Genomic DNA, 19,551 nt, shown 5'->3' with positions numbered 1-19,551 from the left:
TTTTTATTTTCAAAAGAGTTGAATAATTAATTAAGAATAAACTAAAATGAGTTGTACAAAACCAACATCTATTTCAATTGGATCTAAAGGCATTTGATTTTTTTCCCCCCATGGTCTGTTATACAGCACTTCAGCATCTCATACAGAGTCCTGGTAAAACAAATGACACCATTTATGTTCCCCAACCATTTTTCCGCCTCATTACAGAAGAATGTCCCTCACAGTCTATTGCAAATGGGAGTAGGTGACACAAAAATGGCCACTATGTAAACACCATTTGACTTCAATAACTACTTTATTGGTCCCACTTAAAAGCCATTCTTTGAGTCTTCCTCAATGGAAATGAGATTTACAGCCTTCTTTACTTATACCGGTTATCCTCACGATAAACCATGCATTCAACCATCTAATTAGTACTAGACTGCGCTTCGGTTTAGACCATAACTCATGCTGCACAACTAGAGGAAGTTTGAGGATAAAGGAAAACTGATAATCAACCCACTGTTTTGACAGTGGGATGAATGGAGCTACCAACTGTAACACCATGTTTCTTAAACACAGTAAATTAACTTCCTGGACGTTTTGCTGGTGATAAACCATGAGGTGGAAAAAAGGAAAACGTAAAAAAAAAAAAAAAAAAAGATAAATTGAAGGGGGGAGGGGAGGAGGGGACTTGGTTTTGTGACTCTAGTATTTTTTTCCCAGAGATTTAGATTTAATGTCCCTCAGATTGGAGGTCATAAGGGTGTTTATTTTGCAAGCAGACCATCTGACTGTTTGCTTCATTGAGATTTTAGATCCACACATCTTAGTGAGTATCGACATATGCTTCAAGGGTGGTCCACATCAGTGTAAACAAATCAGCGTGTGCCTACAAACACTTCAGCCCATCTTCAGAGCTCACCATATGTTCCCAAAACACTCTTCTACTATCCCTGCAACTGTGTTCCCTACTAAAATACCCAAACACAAGCCCAATTCTTGAGTAAATACGTGAACAGCAATTTTGGCATTGTTAAAAGATATTTATGTATAGTATGAGCAAATGTTGATCCATTTGAGAGGATATAATTCATGTCGATATGATTGAGAAAACAAAAATGGGAAGCTGTAACTTACAAGGCTTGAGGGTCTTAATTACAGTCTCCCAGTGTCTTACACACAATGATATCCATTCAAGCTACAAGGCCATTGTATCATATAAACTGCACACTTTAAGGTTTTTCCTGTGGACAAATTGTTGAAATTCCACATGGGATTGTAAAACTCTGCTTCTGGCATGGCTGGTGAACGGGTCGAAAGTGATTCAGATGGGATTGGATGCATGTTGCATTTACGTACATTCAAAATTGCCAGCTGGAACAAGCGGCCAGTGGAAGGAATCGGATGTTAATTCTTCTACCTCGAAATGCCTGGACCCGTAAACATAGCAAAGGCTGCACAACTGTAAAGTTTCTTTGGAAGCGCTGCACAAACTACACTTCCTTTAACAACGGAAAATATTTGTCATCTGATGTGTAGAACTCCCCTCACGTCAAGGACAGAGCAATCTTACAGGTCCTGCGCTATCACTCCCAAATAACTGGAGTACTGTTGTAATCTGATTCCAAACATGTAAATCAAATAAAGTGGAAAATGCAAAAGAAACACTAAAGAACATTTAATGTCAAAATTCTAAATCCTTTACTTTCTTAATGAACGTTGCAGGCTTTACGTTGTACGGTTCATCAGTGCACATTATTATATCAAAGAAAATCTGAGGTGAAAAAATTTTCTTCCTTATTCATCTGAATGAAATACCTTTTCCACAGACATAACCAATACACTTAAAATCAATTCTACCTCTAGGCTTTGTTTTGGTTTGTAACAACAACAAAAATTCCGGATGGGGAAAATAAAGTTGAAAATAAAATGGCTTGTGAATGCAGTTTCATGTTGACATTAATATACTGGTCCCATGTAAGATGTAGTTGTAATAAAGTACAAAAACAGAGTAAAACATTGATGTCACTTCTGTCAGATGGTTCAGTATTTAAAGGGATCTGAAATAAAAATCATGTCAATATTTACTAACCCTCGTTTTGTTCCAAACCCATAAGACTGTCAGTCATCTTCAAACCACAAATTAAGACGTTTTTAATGAAACCTGAGAGATTTTTGTCCCACCATAATAAGTTAAGTCCATCAAAACTCAGATGGTTCAAAACATTCATAAAGAGATTGTAAAAGTAATACATATGAATCAATGGTTTAATCCAAGTCTTCTGAAGAGAAATGACCATTTTATGTGATGAACAGATTTTATTCAGGCTTTTATTCACGTCAAATATGGTCAACGGCAGCTCAACCGTGCATGACACGTGACAACAAAACTTATTGGTTCTGGTGTGTCAAGCAAATACGTTTGAGCTTCCATTTACCACATTTGATGTGCTCTATGTAAGCATGTAAATCAATGTTTATATGTGAATAAAAACCTAAATTAAATCTTTCAAAGGAGGGACAGAATTCTTGTTTCTGCCACAGAATGAAAAATCAAAAAGGTAATTGCGACTTTTTATCTCACAATTCTGACTTTTTTCTCTCACAATTGCGAGTTTACATTGTGAGATAAAAAGTCGCAATTATCTTTTAAAATGTTTTATTCTGTGGCGGAAACAAGCTTCCATAGAAATCTCACAGGTTTGAATTTAAAATATCTTCATTTGTGGTTTAAAGATGAACAAAAGTCCTATGGGTTTGGAACGACATGAAGGTGATAAAATTATGACAGAATTGTAATTCTGAGCTATTAAGGGCAATTAATTCCACTCAGATTTGCATTTTGGGAGAATTGAGATCTTTGAACCCAAGCATTCAACTGCTCTTAAAAATAAAGGTTCCTTTATGAGAAACTGCAACTATCATTGAACAATCTTCATTGCTCCATCAGTCACGTTCTATGTTACAAGTGTAACATCATATTTCACCCGCATCTTTGAGCCTCAGATACGATCGAGGCGGCAAATTGTCTACATTTGCTTACAAACACAAATCTGTCTGACTTGGGAGGAATACCTTAGGTATTGCACAGCAAACAAACATAATTGGCTAATCTAATCGCATTGCTTTCTGCATTTCTGTTTACTTTTGGCTAAGCATCTCCATGAAGGCCAGGGCTATGTGACCGTGAATGCCACATTGTTCAGGGCCCCTCACAGATGCAATCTGCACAGACGTCGCTCTCTGTTGCTCTCTCTCTCTCTCTCTCGCGCGCCAGCTCCGGTGACAGGCTGTTGAGTCTGAGGTGTACGCTAACGCTAAAGGGAGACTCCATCACGCTTCACATGCAGCCCTGATGGAGTGGAGGCAGTGAGCTGTACTATCTGCCCATCAGCGGCCCCGGCCCCCATTCAACCCATTCTGAATGGAAATGATGGTTCATTTCAGTCGAAAAGGAAGACCGGAGAACGGCTATTGCGAGAGGACTGCATTCAGCAAACAATGCCAGTGACATAACCTGAAAGTCTCAAGCTCTCAATCTGGTCCTGAACTCAATAGACAGGTTAAAGGAATCCTTTAAAGTCCAGGGCATTGAATTTCAACTCGGTAAATGCAAGAGATGGGCTGAATTTAGACGTTTTCAGGCTATCATTTAAAATCAGGTTTTAAATCACGTTTAGCATATCAATAGAATATCACATCTGATTAATGAGTCAACTGAACCTGGAAAGTGATTTCTTTTCATTTTTTTTTTTCATAGGGAACATAATACCAAACATATTGCAGTTAAATCTAACATCAAATAAAGACCAATAAGTCACATTAAGGTTGAAAGAAATAATAATAATAGAAGCAGCTGAATGATTCTTGCCAATCTTTGAACATTAAAGGGAAAATTTTGGATAGGTTTTAAAGCACATTACTTGATGAATTTATACTAGGTGGACTTAGTCTAAAGTTTTGAAACCTGACAAGTTTGTTACCTTATAAGCTTAAATGATTTGCTGTTACACTTTTTAATATAAATCTTGATCATACTGACAAGCACACCTGACATGCATGTGACTATTTAGTGACTGTAACTAGAACAACAATATTACCTTCATAAACTCTGTAGTGTAGTGACACAATTACTTCTAAACTGTTTATTAACTCTTTCCTCGCTAGCGTTTTTTTTTTTTTAAGTTGCCAGTCAAAAGTTCAACCAAGAATATTAAAATATGAAATGATTAAAACATAATCATTTAATTTCATTGACATGTACCATTTACCACGAATTGCTGTAATGGCTTAATTTTCCAGACATTTTACAAGGGCAAATATACTTGTACTCACCTCTAGCGCAGTCTGTTATGAAAATAATGTCAAAAATGAAGAAAACAATCCAAAAGAGTTCCATGATGTCCCTATTAAAGCACTCTGGTTCTTCAATCTATTAAAAGAAATAAATATTTTAGTGAGAACAAAAACTGGTGAATCAATACCAGAGCAATGCCAAAACTCTAATGAACTTCTGCTGCACCGTTGTAAACGTGTGTAGGATTGAATTACAATTCTAACACAACTTCAGTTGTCTTATAAAGTTTCAGTTAAATCACAACACTGCACAACTTGCAGCAAGGATATATTAATTCATGCAATAACCAGCACATGTCCATAAAAAAGCGGTTTCAAGTGGGTAAAAGGTAGCCTACATTTTAAAACATAAAACATGCAATAAAATATTCCAAGTCAAAAATACAAGACTTACCAAATGCTGAAAACGTTGATAAATCTGTTCCTCGCGACTGATAGATAAAATATCATGCTTACATCCTGTTAAAACACTCCAGACAAATCATGCCAATGTACACTGGACGCTACGTCAGAAATCCTCACGCACGCAACACTGGATCCAGTGAATTCAATAGGTTTAATTATCACGCGCAACTGTATTCCTGAACGCTCTGACGTCATGTATTTTCGCGCGACACTTTTTAATACACGCGCTGATCGCCGTAAACTTCTGTTGATGACAGTCACCGCGCGCTGTGTCGCGCAAGCACTTCAGATCACAGCGACTTCATCTCCAAGTTTCGTCTGATAACAAAACACACAAGACAAATTATTTACAGCACCGAAATTTGTATCAAAACGTTTTTTTAAATACCGTTAACTAAATATTCCGCAGTCCAGACACACTCTACACACACACACACACACACACACACATACAGAGTGTGAGACGGTCCAGCCCTACGGCCAACTTTAGACCAATCACAGCGAGCCAATTCACTCTCACTGTTTAACTCTTTAATAATAATAATAATAATAATAATAGACTAAATAAAACAACATATTACTTAATATTATATTATTTATTATGGTTATTTGTATATTTATATACAATGGATAAATGGTTTATGGTTATTTATAACTGAAATCACAATTTTAACAGCAAAACGTAATTTTACCACTTTCTAAATCCAATTGAAAAATAGACCTGAACAAATGTAATTTGCAACTGTCTGACATTATAAAAGATCTATAAAAATAATTACACACCCAAACACACTAGCGAGTACAATACTTTAAGTGGCCTAAGTGATAGTATCAACTAAAATCTGCAAACAACACTACAAGTGTCTTAACATGGGAGACCCTCAGTAAACAAAGCTTTAGAGAGTCAGCTGGAATAATATCTCACAGCTGGCTATTTTACCTTCTCATCAGTTTTTAAACGTGTCGTTATAGTCTAACGCAGATCCTGGGCACATGTGGTACACATATTCATTTAATGTAAATATGTGAGTGTTGTGCTTTGAAGACAATGTTGTACAATTATGCACATATGTTTTGCACACATTTAGATAGAGTTAATAAAGACGGTTTGTTTGTGGCCTTATAAAGTGTAAAAAAAAAAAAGAAGAAAAACAATCCAGCAGAACAATCCCCAGAACAAACACAGCTCATCTAAACTGGGCTCATCACTGCCCTCAGCTGGGGAGAAGAAATCCTTCAAAAAAGCGATCAACAATACTTGCAAAACGTGCTTTACATTTAAGAACACGTGCCGCCATCTTGTGGTGAATTCGGATACTGTCAAGATGAAACGTGCAAGGTCGCGTTGTTTTAAACTATATAAAGTTAATATATACAGTGCTGGGTAGATTACTTACTTACAAATTACATGATGAAAACATAGATCACATAGATTTAGGACAATCTTGTACTACAGTGATATAAAAATACAAAAAAGTGTTTATTTTTTTGTCATCAACAAAATTAAATGCATTAAACATTACATCAGGGTTCCCCAAACTGGGGTTTGTGAAGAAACTACAGGGAGTCTGTAAGGTAAAAAGGTAATAATTAAACCATAGAATGTAAGATTTAAAAATAAAAAAAAAGAAACAAAAATGATGAAATTAATGAAGACTTTCTGAACATATATAAGCAATAGGCTGTTATAGAAAGCACAATTTAAGATACATTTTTTTGGGTGAGAATCAAATTAAATTATGAATAATTTCCTGCCATTTTGTAAATATTTAGTAATCATGTAATGAAATGAAAATCTAATTGTCATCTGATTATGAGTATTTTAAAATGTAATCTAGTTACAAGTATATAATTTTTGGAATCTGATTACATAATCCAGATTACATAAAATTAGTTACTACCCTGCACTATATGTACACACACACACACACAATCGCGTAACAAAATAACTAAACATTTTAAATGAAAACCTAACATAAAAAAAGCTAATACAAAATATTAATACATTCTATAATAGTATATGAGTAAGTAAAGAATAATTGACAACGGGCCATTGAGTTATTAGAAAATACACTATTACATTATTTTCAAATAATTCAACGGACAGGCCAATTATTCGCCTACCCTATGATTGACACACCTCAAGACATTATTCATATGATGTATTTCAAGACATTTGTCAGGTTTTTTGTCCATAAAACGCTCGTTTATTATTTAGCTTTGGGAAATACAGATAATCTTATTGTTCGCTACCTAGAATGAGGAAACTTGTGTTTGATTAAGTCTGTCTACACAATTTCTTTTAACAATCCAGTGTTTATCAAAATGTCTTAAACCCCATGAAATAAAGCACACAATCAGTGATCAAAACGTTTATTGAAATAAATGTTATGGTCTTTACAATACTAACGCCTCTTAACTTACAGGTCCTTTATACATGAAAATATATACAAATATCAACATTTAACATGTATAGTTGGCAAACAAGCCTTGCTAGCTTCAGTCCCGGGTCACCCACTGCTAACCGGTCAGCAAATGATCATTTTAAAAGTGCTTCTGAGATGAAAGCAGGACGACACATTTACAGTGTTGACCAGCAGTCATTGTTCCCTCAAATATTTATCTGAATACACTGAATGACAAATAATGAATCTAAATATTAATTCCCATCAAATAAAGAGATAATGAATAACAAGTTAACTGTGAGTGACAGTTAAAGCTAACAAGTCTATACAGATAAATGAGAGCAGGTACAGGGAAGGGCGACCTCATTGTCCATCAATGCGCCCCATTCACTAAAAGCTCACAAATTTCACTGACAAATTTCACTAAACAAGAATTGAGACCACCAGAGCACTGAGCCATTTTCTTCTCAAGACTAAACTAACATTACTAGACGCTACTGTGATGGTTGGTCACTCATTTTCATTCAAACTGGATCCTAAATCCTCAATACTAAAACTGGGCAGAGTTGAGTGACCGAAAAAAAAAGAAAAAAAAGGGGGAAATATTATTATAGCAGCCAAGACCTCAAACCCAGACTACCCAATGTCAGTTTATATTCCCAATACCTCTAAACTTCAAAACAGTGTTTGTGTTCACAATTTAAAAATACTTAATCCTAGACTAAGTGCCCTTTCAGTCCCAACAAAATCACACAAGGTCGTCTTTTTCTGTTGTTGTGCCAAATATCATCTCGGCACTGATGTGTCAAATATGAAACAGCCAGTGAAAACATAGAGGTGTGCAGTTGTTTGATGAGAACGTACTGCAGAAATTGAGACGCTGATCTCAGCGAGGTGCTCGTCTTATCATTAGATATATATTGGGTGATATTGTTTTTGTGTGAGTTTCTTTCTACATGTAGGGCAGCTGTGAGCTCTGCTGAGAGAGTCGCGGATGCACTGACTGCAGAAAAGGTGCCCGCACTTCGTGGAGACCATGAGCCGACCGCTGTCAATGATCTGGGAACGGGATCAAAGATTTATTTACAAAGTCAGATGGTTTATTTAACCAGAGAAATACATCATATTATAGACTAGAAGAAATATTTATAGTTCAATTAAATTATTTCATCCAAAATCAAAACGATTCATCATCAAAGGCCTGTTCACACCAAGGATAACAATTCAGTAAAACGATAAGGTTCAAAAATTTTTTTCTAAATGTAAAAGAATAACACACCACAACTATAACAACAACGGCACAGAGGAATATTGCTAGAATCACTTTCAGAACAATTTTTTTTTCAGCTGATGAACGATGAGAACAGATGAAGAGAGGGCAGTTGTCATGTATAGATATAAAACATCTTTTTAACCACACAGCATCATTATTTCTGTGTTAAAGTAATTCAAATTTTCACAGAAGTACTGGGAATAACAGGTTATGGGTTGATGTCTATGGTAGCGATCAAAATAGAGTAAATCACCTTTTGAAAGTAAGTTGATGCTTAAAATAAAGATGATCAATTACATTTTTACACCAGTAGGTGGCGACAAGTGACAGATGTACTTGTCATTGAATCATTCATTCAAGAGATTTGTTCAAAAATTCTGCTTCATTCAGTAATGGAATAAGTAATTTCAAAAAAAATAATTTTTTTTTTTGATTTTAATAGATTTTGTGATTTTGTAAGAACTTATAGTAAATTACATGTTATTTTGTTTAGTTGTCTATTCAGAATCGTGATCTTGATTTTTTTTTTACTTTTATTATCCAAAATGATCCAGAAAAGCCAATTCACACGGCATCATCTATGGAAGCTGTTTCCGCCACAGAATGAAACACAAAAAAGGTAATTGCGACTATCTCACAATTCTGACTTTTACATTCGTAAGCTCTGATCCGACAAAACCCGATGAAGTTTCTGTTGCCGTACGTCGGCGTTTGTTTGTGCAGTGTGAATTGGCCTTAAATGATGGCTATAACTCGTGAAGAGAGATTGCCCAGGTACTGGACCGAGTTGTTGTAATGCGCATGTGTCAAATGAAGAATACGTTGGCCTTAAATGAAGTGCATATATGATTATTTACCACATATAAGGACTTACCTCCGAATAAGCATCCATGCAAACAGGACAGCTAACGGCTCCTGGTGTAGACCTACAGCCAACACAACACCACAAAACAAGTCAACACGAGAAGATGGAGAAATACACACTGATCTAGACGTTACTGTTGTGTAGAAGTTCACAAAGCTGCACCCACAAAATTTACATACAAGGATGAAGACTATTGTTTAGCATACGTCATGTCACCTTTATTTATACAGCGTTTTTAAACATAGATTTTTTCAAAGCACCTTTACAGTGATAATAGGAAATTAAAGTAACAGATTGTTTTGGTTTTACAGCAGCTCTAGAATAAAGTTATTGTCTAGCTAAAGTACGTTTTCTGATTGATTCACTTCCGCTGTAAAAAATCATTAGTTATTAATTTACGGACCACGACACCGTTTCAACTGAAAACAGAAAACTTTTAATGCGTTAATTTGCACAACAATGGTGTTCAAATAGGTTCCAAGACTCATAGGCATAGGCTGACCTAGTCTGTGTGAGAAGCATGGATGTACCTGGCCCGTGAGCTGGCATGCAGGGTGGACAGTAAACCTGGACTGAGTCTGAGACTGGACTCTTCCTCTTCATCACTGCTCAGAACGTAACTCTCTGTGCCCGGTCCACGTCTGCTCTGCACACCTGCAACACAAACATGAATGTTATCACATTTTTAAAAACTCACCTCACTGCCACTACAATAAGTATTCTGTCATATCATATGATAATATGCTTTTATCAAAAACGACTCTCAAATGAGAAGTTTAATTACATCAACAAAAGAAAAACAAAATGATACATTACCATCTTCCACAACCTTGATCCCATGAGACAACGAAAAAAAAAAGGGAGAGACAGAATACATTTAAAAAACCCGTAACAAAACCAACACAACCAAAGAATAGAAAGCGCATGCTTCAAGTCAAACCTATAATATAGTACAAGAGTTGGAAGACTCACCACAATAGAATCATTATTGGTGAGGTCAACAACCGCAGTTTCAGACCCTTCACATGTTAAATCTACTACATCTTCACCTTGGACAAGACAGCATGAAAGAGAAACACGTTAGCAGTCTAGATCAGGAGACATTTAGTAAAAAGCTACGGGCCTGTTTACACCTGGTCACTTCATGCATTTTTACTGATCGGCTAGCTAACCTTTTTGTTAAAACTCATACATTTTCACTTGGCCACATAAACGTGTGTATTTCTCATCAGCTCATTTCAAGATCAAAGCCAGCAATAGGAGAGAGATCAGCACTGGTGGGATCATTTAGTCTCTACTCTAATTTGCACGTCGGTTTGCTACTCAGCTACTCATCTGGGGCGGCCCATATCTGTGTTGCAGTATCGCTGTCATGTGACTACAGGGAAACGGGAGCCTATAACAGGCCCTTGTTTTTACCATTTTGGGAGGAGTAAAATGTACATATGTGGCTTCAACAACCAGATGGATTTATACTTGTCCAGTTTCGTCTGGAATGCGTCTCAAACCACCTCCTGAAGTGGTTTGAGTGATCGGATTTAAATCCGTTTAAGAGGGCATTTACAACAGTTGCATAAACAGCCATTATGTTAAGACTGTGTCTTAAGAACTAGTGCGAAAAACTAGCAGTTAGTTGGGGTAATCAGTCTTACTTTTCGGTATCAAATGAGACCAATCCACGATTTTTTGTAACTGACATGAAAAAGAAATGAACAGTCTTAAAGGAAAAAAAAAAGATGACTAACTTGTAAGACTAGTCTTAGCAGTTTATGCATCTGGTCAGGTCTTTCCAGGATCAAATAGCTATCCGGTCAGAGAAAATATATCAGGGAATTCTGATTCATAATCGGCCTTACAGTCGTTAAGTGTGTAGCCGGCTTAAGATTAAATTTTTTATTTATTTAAATAAATAAGGAATGACAATCATTGGAACATTCTTAATTCATATACAAAATGGTTTTAATACTACATTTCATTTTTAGTATGAATTCAATTAATCAAAATGTCACTACAACACATTTTTCCAAAAACATTCCAGGTTTTTCAAGAAATATAAGATAATACTTGAAATGTCAATTTCAATCAAAATGTATATTTAATAATTATAATAATAATTTGATATATTATAAAATCTACAGATTCAAATGAGGGAATATGGTATTGTGTTTGTAGTATGAGTAAAATTTAAATCTGTTATGATAGCCAAGTTCAATATTTTGACAATTCATCTGTTATGGTAATTTCAGTGTTCTGGAAATACAATCCCATGAAGCATTGCGAATGACAATCAAATTAGAAACAAAGTAGAAATATAAAACTATTGATTTTACATTTACATTCATAAAGATTTAAAATATAGGCTATGTTTTTTATATTTATACACAATCAATATTTCTTAAAAAATGTGCATATATATATATATATATATATATATATATATATATATATATATATGTATATGTGTGTGTGTGTGTGTGTGTGTGTGTGTGTGTTTTTACACTACATTTCCAGTGCTTCATTGGAGTGGACGGGCACAAAATGATTATATTGGCACGGTTTGCTTGTTTTAATTCTCTGATTGGTGAAGAGTTCTTAGCAGAATCATGGGTAATGCAGTTTCTCACAAGGTTTTCCCATTAAAGATTAGTATGAAAAAAAATGAAGTTTTATATATATATATATATATATATATATAACCACTCTGGAAGCTGCTCTTTAACGGTTTATAAGTTATTGTTCAAATTCAATTTCCCTATGGAGAGTATGAATTGAATTTTTCCTTCCGGAACCTGACTGTTGCACTCTATAGAGGTTCCTATGGGTGTAACGTTAGCGAATTCAATGCAAATCCAGCTCACAAACTTCAGAAAGTTGCTCAACCCTCCTGCAAAATGTGATGCAAAGAAATTACTTGTTTATTGTTCAAGGCTTTGTTTAAACAGGATATTGTTGATCATAGGGTCTTTCCAGTAAACCGCTGTATGTTGTGCTTGATAAATGATACATCGACTATATGAGAAGTGAATGACTCATCTAGCAAACTCACTGTTAGTTCTGTCACTTTCCAGCACATCAATAGTCTCCATCACCGTCTGAGACATCTGGGTCCGGTTCCTCTTTCTGCTGACACGGACTGAACATGCACTGGATGATGTTCGTCTTTTCCTCTGGGTCTAAACACAGGAGACACAAGTGGTTACCATAGTACAGCTGTTGTATTACTGTTATTGTTTGGAAGCAGGGAAACTGCCATTCAACAAGCTGCAATAGTTTAAATTTAATCAGCACTAATCACGTGAGTGGTCACATGATCAGCCATACTCACAGCATTACTCATGTTGACTGGTGTTCTCCAATATGCCTCGAAATATCACTTAGTCAACAGATAATTCCTCGAAACGGATAATAAATGCTAAAACACAAATTAGTCGTATTATAAGGACACAAACTGTTTAGACAAAGTATTTATTTAAGTCTTAGCAATTCAGTCTAAAGATGTCCGTTTTTTACTCCCGACGACACATTAAATGACGTGTAGATTGCTATATTCTCACAAGATAAAACCCTTGTGTCAAATTTCGTATGTAAATAAATGAGCGAGTTGAATATCTGCATTAGCCAGCTAGCCTTATTTACATGACTAAAATTCATAGAAAACCGTGTAGTAAGCATGGACAAAAGGCGCGTTTTGTTATTTTGTAAACAATAATAAATACTTAACGTGTTCATTAAAGAACCCGTCAAAAAGGTGTTTTAAATAGTAGCTAGTTCGCTAATTAGCTAACATGGTCTCATTGTTAGCTGACAGCTAGCTTGATTCTGGAAATGTACGTTTGGTTAAATTATTGTTTAATACATTAGTATATTAGATTTTATATTTAAATATCACATATTAAATCAACATTATCGTCAGTTTAACAGAATAGCCGGTTACATACTCAACACTCTCTCCAGCAGTCAGCCCTTAAAAGCTACAGCAGAAATACAGTAGAATAAGACGCACAGTTCTGCTCCAGTCACAGCGCCACCTGTGGGACTGGAAATATTCTAGATGAATGTATTTTCATGAACTGCAAATCTTTTCTAGCATCCATAGGGGGAACATTACAACATAACATGAAACAAACAGACACACACACACACACACACACAAAAGAAAGAAAGAAAGAAAAGTACAGATATTTTGCCATAAAGATAACACTCCATATAATCTCCATATATTTTTAACGTAAAATTTTGATTAAAATAAACAAATTAGTAAATAAATAAAAATTTATTACAATAAAAAAGTACAGTACTATGAAAGTAGAAAAAAGAAACATAATAATGTAGCCTAACTCCAACTCATGCTTTGGAGAGTAATATTTTGTAAATAAAGTGGTAAAAAATATTATTATTATTATTATTATTATTTTATTTTTTTGCACAAACAAAGCAATCACATCGCTTCATAAAACCACGAGGTTAAACCACTGGAGTCACATAGATTACTTTTATGATGTCTTTACTACCTGTCTGAAAGTGGTAGTTGTATAGACTGTCAATAGAGGGACAGAAAACTCTCAGATTTAATTAAAAAGATCTTAATTTCTGTTGCAAAGATGAACGAAAGTCTTATGATTTTGGAATGACGAGGTTAATTAATGACAAAATGTTCATTTTTGGGTGAATTAGAAACTAAATATTTTCCAAATAATATTCAGACATATTTATAAAATTAATTTTTCATGGTATAAACTGGGCCCTTACAAGAAACTATATACCTTTTAAATTTTAGGATGGGGGTCCTTCACATGACGGTGAGCATTATTTGGGGGTCCTCAAGCCCCTGCCCCTTTTGTCTCAAAATGTATTGTGCCCCTCTCTGATAAATGTAAATAATAATTATTATTAAAATAAATATTATAATAAATAACAATACACTTATACACCATTGCCACTAACAATAATAATACAAAAAAATATTCAAATGTTTTTTTTGTTTTTTTTGGCGGAAGCATTTGACGGAGGTGAAGTGGTAGGCGGAGTTTCCTTTGCAGCGCGTCTTCAAACTGCACGGGCAGCAGGTAACATTAAGCTAATACGGAAAAGTTACATTTATCCTACCATGCTACTGTAAAAGTTGTGGCAGCATGTGAGTTATGCTTAACAATCATAAAAGTATAACTTAATTGCAGCCACATTCTGAGTCTGACAATGTCATTAGTTTTTGTCCAAGGCAAGTGTTATTAGCTTGGGGAAATACATCTAGTGAAAGGAAATTTTAAGTCCATGTCCAGCTCTAAATTGTAAGGAATTTATATCTTTGATTTCAAAGTACACTTTACAATAAGGTTCATTTGTTTATTATTTATATTAACTAATCATGAGCAAAACATTTGTTAGGCTACTGTAGGCCTATTTGTTAGTTAATAATAATACAACTTTTAATTATTTGTTCATGTTATGTCACAGTCAGTGCATTAACTAATGTTAACAAATACAACTTTTGATTTTAATAATGTTTTAGTAAATGCTGAAATTAATATTAACTAAGATTAATAAATGGTGTAGAAGTGCAGTTCATTATTAGTTCATGTTAACAAATTTAACTAATGAAACCTTATTGTAAAGTGTTACTGATTTCATGATAGCTAACACTTTAATGAATACATAGCCTACATACAATTTATAACATCAACATAACTAAACATGAATTCCTCATAATTACCTACTTGATTCTCTGTTTTGTTTGGTAAAGTAAATCATATTTAGTAATATTATCATCATACTTTCCCTATTTTTGTTTGATGTGTTATGCATTCTAATTGTATCAACATCTTTTCATTGGTAATGAAGAGAGGCTCTCTGACCTACTGCTGCTCTCCATCGAGCGAGATATTCCAAATAATTGTGAGGAAATCATTCAAATATATAAAAACACAACAGACAGACGGGTACTGCTTTAAATACAGTTTTTAACGTTTTAAAAAAAAGTGCCCTTTTTGGTCTTTCCGCCCCTGCCCTGGAGGAGGTCTGTGCACGCCACTGATGCCAATATACTCTCACATCATGGATGATGATTTTGAGGGCTCTTAAAAAGTGAAGAACCCTCTTTGACCACAGAGCTGGACGATCCCAACGCCAGAAAAGGGTCACGGTGTTCCCTGCTGTTCAAGCTCTACTGCTCTAGTTAGCTGGGACAGAATGTAAACTCTGAAACAAAGAAGCAGAGACACTATATTTTATAGGCTGTAAAATATTCTGTATCTTTCACAAATAATAGCCCCCTTTTATGGGCCTGACCTACAATGTGACCTACAGTAGATTGAAATCAGACAAGAGCCCAATTCACAGCTGACAGATGTTTTCACAGCATGACTGAATACATGGAATATATTCCTCAGAGAGCAACTGGCTTTATTTTCTGGAAAATAATCTTACACAGTCAATTGTGAAGTACATCAATGTTCAGCTTTTAGCACACAAAAAATGAAACTATTGGATGTTCATATCACATACCTTTCCTTTTGCTTTTAAAGTTCAGATAATCCATTCCAGATGATGCACGGATGAATATGAACTATTCCAAGATTAGCATTGTAGATAATAAACCAACTGGTTTGGTTTCACAATACAGTTGTGCAAGACCCACCCCACATTTGTACTTGTTCGAGAAGCCGTCTCACTCGGATATGGGTCAATGACATGACGTGCATTTTTTTGTGTCCAACTGCATTATTTCCTTTTATAAGAATTTGATAAATTCATGACATATATCACTTCTATACAACCTATTTAGTTCATTCATTTTTAGTACATTTAAATAATACATTTTATTTTATGTTTTGTTATCTTAAACCCGCAAGATGTCAGGTGGTGCAACTGTCCGAACAAATGAACAGACTAAGAAACTATTAAAATGGTTTCTTAATAATATTAATAATACAAAATTTAAAACGAAATACTATGGCATCATTTTAGGTTTGAAACATTTCATATAAACAAATTTGTATGTCAGGATGGCACAACTGCAAACATGGCTCTTTTATTATGAATTGACAAGGTACTAACAGTAAACACATGATAATGCATCATCCAGAGGAGCCCAGCTGATCCTTGTGGCAGTGAAAAGGTTTGTAGATCTCTCTCAAATACTGGTCAAAACTGCTCATTTCAAATATGGGTAAGTTGGTACACTTTCCACGTCAGGTGGTACAACTATATATACAACTATGTGGTTGTACCGCCTGACATCAAAAGGCAAAAAATGAAATGAAACACTTTAACACTAAACAATGTTATTTAACAACTAAAACTTGTTTAAAGACATTGTTCATGACTCACAAATATGCATTATATCAGTTTTGATATATATATATTTTTTTAAATAAATATTGAAAAAAAATACTAATACATTTTTTGGCAAGACTATATTGTGCATACATAATTTTTGGCCAGACTCTCATTCAAAGAAATTATATACAAATGCAAAAACGAGAGAACCAAAAATATATAAATATTAAGAACTGATTGTTGTCGTCAATGCATGCTTTTTCCTGTAAGCTTTTTGTTTTGCGAATTATAAAAAAAATAAAAAGCATATATATATATATATTTTGCCAAATCATTTTATCAGATAAATACCTGAACCAAGTATAGTGTTTTGTTCTTCCCTCAAAAATAAAATATTTAATAAATATAGAATATTTTCCTCATATTTTGATGGTTTAATCGAACTTGTAGGATCATTAAAAACAAATATCCCCTCCGAACATCACTTTTGGCCACTACTGTCTATCACAATAGGGAAGAAAAAACTTCTCATGACGATTTTGAACAATCTAATGCACCTCATTAGAAAATAATAATTCACAATCACATATTTTTTTTTTTTATATATATAGTTGAATCTTTATTTTATGTTACTGTGAAATAGAGTACAATTTCTTCTCTCAATGCAACTTAATCCAAACTATCAGTATCACTTTTGTTACAAATTCACAGATACACTAAACTATCAGGGTACATTGCTTGCCGCCACATCTATATGGAGAGAGCTGGAAAAATAGTGGATGTCTTTAGAGTTCCCATTCACATCTTCTGATATGCAAAACTCAATCACACCATCATTAAGACGACTGCAGACGATTTCACAGGTCACTCTGGCAGTGTATACAGTTAAAGTCAGAAGATCTGGCCTTCATTCACATGCAGTAAATCTAACCAGCGAACCTGTGACAAACACAACAAAAATGTACCACTTCAAGCATTAAAAAAGAAAACATTAGCTCACTCTAAAAAAAAAAACCCCTGCATGTTTCCGCAGTACACAGACATTCCCACTAATTAAAAAGGTCAGATTCCCCCGAGTACAGTACAGTCTACACCAGTGCAAACAAATGATCATGTTAAAGGCCATTTAAAGACATCTACATTAAGAAAACATCACAGTTGCCCTCGAGAAAGCACTTGTTACAAACAGAACTACCCTGACCAAAAAAAAAAAAAAACATAAAAAAACCCCTAACTTCAGCATTGAGTAATAAATGAAGTGCCTTTATCTCTCATGTGACTCTCCTACTACAAATGCATGAAGTTTGATGCTCTGAAGAGATGTAGTCGATCTGAAGATGCGCGTCACTGGGCAGGAGGAGTGTGTGTGGTGGCCGAGCATCGAGTCTGCGCTCACAGCATGTGTTTTCAGCGCAGGCCTTCATTATGCCACAGTCCACAGTCCCTCTGAACAGAGAAACGGCTCCGGAGACCTGCAGACGAGAGGACACTTGATGGTGTTATGCATGTTGATTGACGTGTCCTAAACAAGTGCAAGTAGTGATGAAAGCAGTTAAAAAAAAGAAAGCTTTTACTGAAGTTTTTTTAAATGCATACACTGGGGACAGAAGCAGGGCTCCAGACTAACTTTTTGCCTTGGTTGCACTGGTGCGCCTAACTTTTTTATTTAGGTGCACCAGCACAAAATTTTTGCGTCACCTTTAATGCCACAATTTCAAGGTCACCTTTTTATCACGCTCCATATACATTCATATATTATGTAAATGATTTTAAACAAGAATAAGGTGTAGGTAAATACTTTTTTTAATTTGAAGCACAATTATGCTGTATATAAAAATACAAATCTTAAAAAAAAAAAAAAACGTTTAAAGTGCTTCACTGAGCTTCCAAACTAAAACATTTTAAGCAAAATAAAACATTTCAACACTTCCCAGAACTGAGACCTAACATTTCATGGCTCAAAGTCATAGCGGGTCCCCCCTTGCTGTCGCATGCCCCTCAGATGGCCAACACCTGTAATTTGAACTTCTTGCCCTTTGGCCTTGGCTAAACCAGCTTGCCACACTCTCCCTAGCATCAAAATCCTCCAAACTGGGCCCCTCCACACTGATTCTTATCAGATCTTCCACTGTGTCTGTGTGAAGGGATGCTCTGGTATCTGATTTGATTCTCTTCTGTGAAGAATCCATTTTTCTTCATCAGAATAATTTCCGATCTAAATTTAGTGAATGGCAGCTCTTCTTTTGCGATGTTATAGGTGACAATGAATTTTATTATCATCTCTGATTGTTCTGAGGACCTGATGGCTGCTGCCTGCCGCTGAAATGCAGCCGGGAGAGGAGCCACTTTAGTCACACACTTATCGCGGCATGAAGTGTGTGTTTTTTTTTAGGTTTTTTTTTATATTGTGAATATTTTGAAAATATTGTGCTTTTTCAGCGTTTCGATTCGAAACGTTGTTGATCTGCTAACAAATGCACTGTTCCCTGCCATGCTCTGGCCACATTCTTTGCAATAAATGCAGAGCATTACATTCTCTTTCTTATTAAACCTTAACCAGGGAAACTGGTCTAACCAGTCTTTACGAAATATATGTTTTTCCCTTTTTATTTTGAGTCTCTATCTCAGGCCCGGTAGGCTCTACCTCCGTCTCTGAGTCAGATGCCATCTCTGACGAAGGACCAGGGCTTGGCATCTTACCAGGGACCGGGGAGACTGGCTGAAGTAGCTCCGTGTCTGGGCTGTTGTCGGAGCATTGACCGGGGAGAGCGTAGGGGGGAACAGGCCTACTTTTCTTACAGAAAAAAATCTCTATGGGTCTATTTCTTTTCATTATTCGATGTCTGCGTTTATTTTGCTGATGCTGATTGCCGTAACTGATTCTCTTTTGCTCCGGTCGCAATATCAATCACACAGCACGGAGCCTACAGGAATATCTGGACCACAGCCAATCAGAGGCAAAGACCCGCCCCATCTCTGTCTCTGATTGG

The 19,551-nt window shown here is 35.4% G+C and overlaps 3 protein-coding genes across 4 annotated transcripts in view; all 3 read right to left on the bottom strand.

The window, feature by feature from the left end:
- Positions 1–5,250, bottom strand: part of fgfrl1a (fibroblast growth factor receptor like 1a) — a 72,981-nt gene extending 67,731 nt beyond the window's left edge. Inside the window, exons 1-2 of the mRNA XM_084430460.1 lie at positions 4,733–5,250; positions 4,318–4,414 (exon numbers count right to left, since the gene is read on the bottom strand). Coding sequence (XP_084286586.1) covers positions 4,318–4,381 — 64 coding nt within the window. The 5' untranslated portion in view covers positions 4,382–4,414; positions 4,733–5,250. The remainder of the gene's footprint in view (positions 1–4,317; positions 4,415–4,732) is intronic.
- A 1,850-nt stretch (positions 5,251–7,100) lies between these two features.
- rnf4 (ring finger protein 4) lies at positions 7,101–13,312 on the bottom strand. 2 transcript variants are annotated; one of them, XM_084431280.1, is made up of 8 exons: positions 13,225–13,312; positions 12,612–12,698; positions 12,333–12,459; positions 10,259–10,335; positions 10,103–10,115; positions 9,817–9,940; positions 9,296–9,347; positions 7,101–8,207 (listed from the first exon to the last, which is right to left on the bottom strand). In XM_084431280.1, the coding sequence occupies exons 2-8, from the start codon at positions 12,621–12,623 to the stop codon at positions 8,058–8,060; spliced, it is 555 nt and encodes a 184-aa protein (XP_084287406.1). In that variant the 5' UTR covers positions 12,624–12,698; positions 13,225–13,312; the 3' UTR covers positions 7,101–8,057. The 2 variants fall into 2 exon arrangements, with proteins under 2 accessions (XP_084287406.1, XP_084287407.1); XM_084431281.1 differs by lacking the exon at positions 10,103–10,115 and having other exon boundaries at positions 10,255–10,335.
- Positions 13,313–17,150: 3,838 nt separating this feature from the next.
- selenot2 (selenoprotein T, 2) overlaps positions 17,151–19,551 on the bottom strand; it is an 8,365-nt gene continuing 5,964 nt past the window's right edge. The window contains exon 6 of the mRNA XM_084431179.1: positions 17,151–18,033. The gene's annotated coding sequence lies outside the window, so the exon portion shown is untranslated. The remainder of the gene's footprint in view (positions 18,034–19,551) is intronic.

The sequence above is a fragment of the Rutilus rutilus genome (assembly GCF_951802725.1).
Source record: "Rutilus rutilus genome assembly, chromosome: 14".
NCBI lineage: Eukaryota > Metazoa > Chordata > Actinopteri > Cypriniformes > Leuciscidae > Rutilus > Rutilus rutilus.
Note: the sequence above shows the minus strand (reverse complement) of the source record. Positions and strands in the feature narration are given on the sequence as shown.